The 4,584-nt window shown below is 43.4% G+C and overlaps 1 protein-coding gene across 1 annotated transcript; it reads right to left on the bottom strand.

Moving 5' to 3' along the window:
- Positions 1–392: 392 nt before the first annotated feature.
- LOC142365889 (protein L-Myc-1b-like) lies at positions 393–3,787 on the bottom strand. Its single transcript, XM_075447641.1, has 3 exons — positions 3,514–3,787; positions 2,434–3,036; positions 393–1,839 (listed from the first exon to the last, which is right to left on the bottom strand). Exons 2-3 carry the CDS (start codon positions 2,960–2,962, stop codon positions 1,244–1,246), a joined length of 1,125 nt encoding a protein of 374 aa, XP_075303756.1. The 5' UTR covers positions 2,963–3,036; positions 3,514–3,787; the 3' UTR covers positions 393–1,243.
- Between the last annotated feature and the right edge of the window lie 797 nt (positions 3,788–4,584).

The following is a 4,584-nucleotide window of genomic DNA, read 5'->3' as shown; positions in this document are numbered from 1 at the left end:
CAGGAGACCGGCATGCAGCAGGCACTGCAGAGGAGAGGAGCCACAATGGTATCACACACACACCTACTCTCCTCAAGGGCAAGTCTGAAGGACAGGCTTGATCGAACCTCCTGAAGCACGAGAAATCCACATTTATTGGGGAAAAAAAACGCTGCAAAGTCACACATCAAGCTGTGCTGATTTAAATGTGATCGCAGCTCTTGTTTTTTTTTGCAGGAGTAGCACCATATCAGCACGTGGAAGATCTACCGTAGGCCTTCAGTGTGTGGCATGATAAAGCTGTGTAATCTGTAATCTCTGCCTCAAAATCAAGCTTTCACTTGGGTGCAAGTTAAGGTTGAGTTATGTTTCTATGGAAACCAATAGAGGTTGAGATGAGAGCAAATCCAATTGATGGTAAGGCTGAAAGGTTCTCAGATACTCATTTCATACTTAAGTACAGTACAGTTAGGGTTTAGTAAGGTACTACTTGATCAGCACCGACCAGTGTGTAATATTTGAATAAAAACAATAAGACATCAGATTTGTAAGCAAACATGGTATAAAAATTTAATGATGCTGCTGATGTTAGCATGTTTAAAAAAAAAATTTGAAGCATTGCAATCACAAAGTGACGTGTGAATATAAAGTACAGCAGTGCTACTTTGTCAACTTTTTTCATATTTCTTACTTCTTTAAAAAAAAAATAGACACCTGATAGCACAGAGGAGCAAAGGTCAGCAACAACTCGGTTCTGTCCTCTCACCAGGAGCAATAAGCTATTATTTACAGGAGGATTTGTACATCAAGTGATCGAATAAAACAGGACCAAACTCATTCACTCTGCTAAACAGAACAGCATTCACACATAAGCTCTATGTGCAATTACGAAATGAAGACAAAAAAATAATTCCCGCTTACTTTGAGCAAATGTTTGCGATCATACTAAAGAAGCAGTTTGACATCACAGCACACAAGGAAATGTATTTTGTCTTGGCTACAAAAAAAAATCAAATCAAAAATGTGCAAAAAAAAACAAAACAGCACAATGATATAACTGCTTCTCCCCAAAGCAGGTTCACAGGACAGCGGCGGATTCACAGGAAGCCCGCAGCCATAGGATTTCATTCAAAAGAAAATTCACAGCTATTTACATGAGGCATGTTGCGCTATAAAAATGACAGCTTTTCAAAAGTGACAAATAACTTGAGGGTAAAGTTGTTCACTGTGAATGAGGCAGTTTATTTCAGATGCATCCAGAATCTCAAGAGCGCTTGAGTTCTGTTAATTTGCGGAGAAGTTGCTGCTGCCTGGACCTGAGGCGCTTCTTCTCCTGGAGCTGCTGTTTCTCCCTGCCGTTCAGCTCCACGAGGTACTCTGTTGCCTGAGTCAAAATGACCACCTTCGGAGTCTTGCTTGACTCCAGGCCTGGGATCTGATCTCGTAAAGCCAGAAAACGAGATCTGAGGTCATTCCGCCTCTTCCTCTCCAGGAAGTTGTGGTTCCGTCTGCGGTCAGTGTCCTCAGAGTCTGAGTTTTGGGGAGTGTCTGAGAGGGACTGAGCTGAAAAACTTGGCTGCTGGCGGGATGCTGTGCAGGTACGCTTGCTCTGAGGCTCATCTTCAGAGTCATCCTCATCATCATCATCATCATCATCATCATCCTCCTCTTCCTCAGGTTCTGGGTCGCTGTCTGGTGAGCGGGCGGCATAGTTGTGCTGCTGCCGGTGGACAGACATATGGAAGCGTTTGGGGCAGGGGTCTGCACGGACCGTGATGGTGACAGGTTTTCGGACATTCACCAGTCGCACTCGGTTCTGCTTGCTCTCCACAGTGACTACATCAATTTCCTCTTCATCATCTGTCATCACACAGAGAAATAACTCGTGAATACATGCAGAAAAGGTTCACATGAAGACACTGCAGTGTCATGCTTCATGGGATCAACATTCCTACAAACTGGATGATTAACTAAACCAACTGCAAGGAAGTGCATTCTTTAAAACAACAAACACTTCTACTCAGGCAGGGCAGGGAAAGCAGAAAATGAGTTGCTAAAGTTGACATTAATTAAGCTTTAATTGCTGAACAGTTTAGGCATGGAAATGTAAGAATTTCAGTGTGTGTGCAGCAGCAATAAATCATGTGGACTGGGTCACCACGCCCCTCTACCGCACCCTGATTGTATTGCAGCAGAAGATAAAGAAACGAGGGAGGTTCAAGTAAAACTGATAGGGGCGCGGTTTTCAAAAGATGGCATGAGTTTTCAGAACAAGCATGTGGCGCATTGTGAAAGTATGAGTAGAAATTCAGCCAAAAGGTGGGTGACTGTGGTGCTCGGGGTGACCCCTGTGGAACACAACAGCCCAGCTTTTTAAATAACCCATTGTTATTGGGCAATATAATCCAAAGGCATAACAGGGTGGGGCGATTTAAAGCATGACTGCTTCCTTACCAGAGGAATCGGAGCGAGACTCGGAGCCAGAGGACGCAGGCTTTCTGCAGCTGCTTGCCGGGAAGGTGAGGACAGCGGCGGGGTCGACGCAGTCCGTCGTCGTGGAGAGAAGGCTACCCGGTGAGGCGCACTGCGCTTTGGTCGGCCGCACCGAAATCTGTGCCACCGGGGACACCCCGGTCTGCGCCGCAGCAGACACTCTCCCGCTGACCTTCTCCAGCTGCTTGCTGGCAGAGAAACTACTCCACATGCAGTCCCGGATGATATGGGCATTGAGGTTACCAAATAACTTGCCCGCGTCGGGGATGTACTGAGCCTCGCAGTCCTCGTCCTGACCCAACACTTTGGACAGCCAGCTGAGCTTGTCTTCGGGCGAGAGGTGTGAGAAAGTCCGTGTGGGAGACATGGGAGGGGTGGGCAGCAGCTCGAACTTTTTCCATATGTCCTCACTGGGCGCAGTTGACTTGTAATAATCCTCCTCAGTGTCAAAATCGTCCAAAAAATAGTGCTGGTAGCAATCAAACTCCATTTTCAGGCTGAAAATATCCACTCGGTTATTCCCAGAAATGATCAAAATGACCCCAAAGAGCTCTGAGGAAGGTCCTACACAAGTGGAGAGAAAATATCAGCGATAAGCAAATAAAAATTACTCCATTAGATATATCATCACATATCAAATATCCATCTAATGGGACATCACATTCCCAGAATAGCCTACCTCTACAAATGGGACCACATTAATAATTGATTGCATCCTGCGGATGCTCTTTGCACTGATGGACAGAAGCCGTTAATGCACATACGGTTATTACACGATCTGATTACATATAGCTTATATATTCTTGAGTGTTAATACAATCATTAGCAAGTTCTGAAGAGGAACGAGGGAAAAAATGTAACTGCGTAAAAGTAAATCATTTCCTGTACGCAGCGCTTTGTTCCACTTTGCCGTGTACCGGTATAGAGGAAAAGTGGGTTGCTACATAATCACATAGTAGGGTTTAACCTAAGAGATAGCCTATAGCTTAATTTCCTTATCAGAAACTTTTACGAGCAAGACGTTAAAATTTAAATACTCACCGGATTTCTGTAGATTCCCAGTGCGCTATTCAGGACATTGAAAATCACGCTGGTAGCCAAAGTGGCAACAACAGTCCACAGTCCACGGAAAATTAATTAAAAACTGTTCCCCGTTGTTCCTGGATATGGATACTGGAGTCTACCCTTTTCGTTTCTGGTAATTATTGTAAAAAAATAAAAAATAAGAAGGACGAAAAGGGCGCAAAAAGCAGGCACCAGGTCCACCCCACAATAAAGAGCCACACAGTGCGTTTTTCGCGCCAGTGAGGTATCCTGTTATAAGGCGATAAAAGCGCAGGGAGGAGTCTCAGAAATATCTGCAGCGTTAGATCCGGGTAAGCCCCTTTATTTGCATCAGAGGCGGGGGAGGCGCGCAGCCCCGCCCCGGCTGCATCTCCGGTTATGGTCCCAATAACAGACACTTTTTTTCAATATCAGTTTCCTAGTTATCAGAGATAAAACATTTTAAAAAGTGGCAATTTGAGGGAGAAAAAATAAAAATAAAATTGAGAATATTTAAGGATCATGCACAGGGGCACTATGGAACTTTAAGTAGTTGTTTTTCTAATTAAGGATCCACATTGTATTTTACTAATATTTTTACTTTAAGGCATTAGAGATGGATTTTTAAATCTATTTCAGTTTCACTTTTAAACTCCTATTAGACTATTTAAGTCTGTGTATAGTCGATTGTGCTGTTTGTCAAACCACTGATTTCGTAAGTCATAAAATTAGTTCTACCTTGATTTGCAAGGCAGTAATAAACCAGCCTCCTTACATAATTGCATAACTGACAAGGGCTTGATGATCAAACAATTTTCACTTCTCAAGCAGAAATATTGTCCAATCGCAACTTCACTAATGTGAGGGTTTGCTCTTCTTTACTTTCTGTGATATAAAACTAAAAATGTTTGTCATCTTTTACTGGAAAAAACATTGTATGACACGGCATCTCTTGAAATTGTGAAATTCAATCAGTCCATCCATCTATCTTTCAGCAGCCACATCAAAGCTGTCACCAAGGCAGCTTTTTACCATCTCAGAAATGTCAACAGAACTCATCCATGCATT

Source organism: Odontesthes bonariensis, chromosome 17, assembly GCF_027942865.1.
Source record: "Odontesthes bonariensis isolate fOdoBon6 chromosome 17, fOdoBon6.hap1, whole genome shotgun sequence".
NCBI lineage: Eukaryota > Metazoa > Chordata > Actinopteri > Atheriniformes > Atherinopsidae > Odontesthes > Odontesthes bonariensis.
The sequence above is the reverse complement of the archived record's forward strand: the minus strand, read 5'-3'. Positions and strand labels throughout refer to the sequence as shown.

Bases quoted from the DNA above. Each gene is read 5' to 3' on its own strand.
- LOC142365889 (XM_075447641.1), bottom strand. From the start codon at position 2,962: ATGGAGTTTGATTGCTACCAGCACTATTTTTTGGACGATTTTGACACT. The intron at 1,840-2,433 runs GTAAGGAAGCAG...GTGTGATGACAG, and splicing joins GTCTCGCTCCGATTCCTCTG to ATGATGAAGAGGAAATTGAT.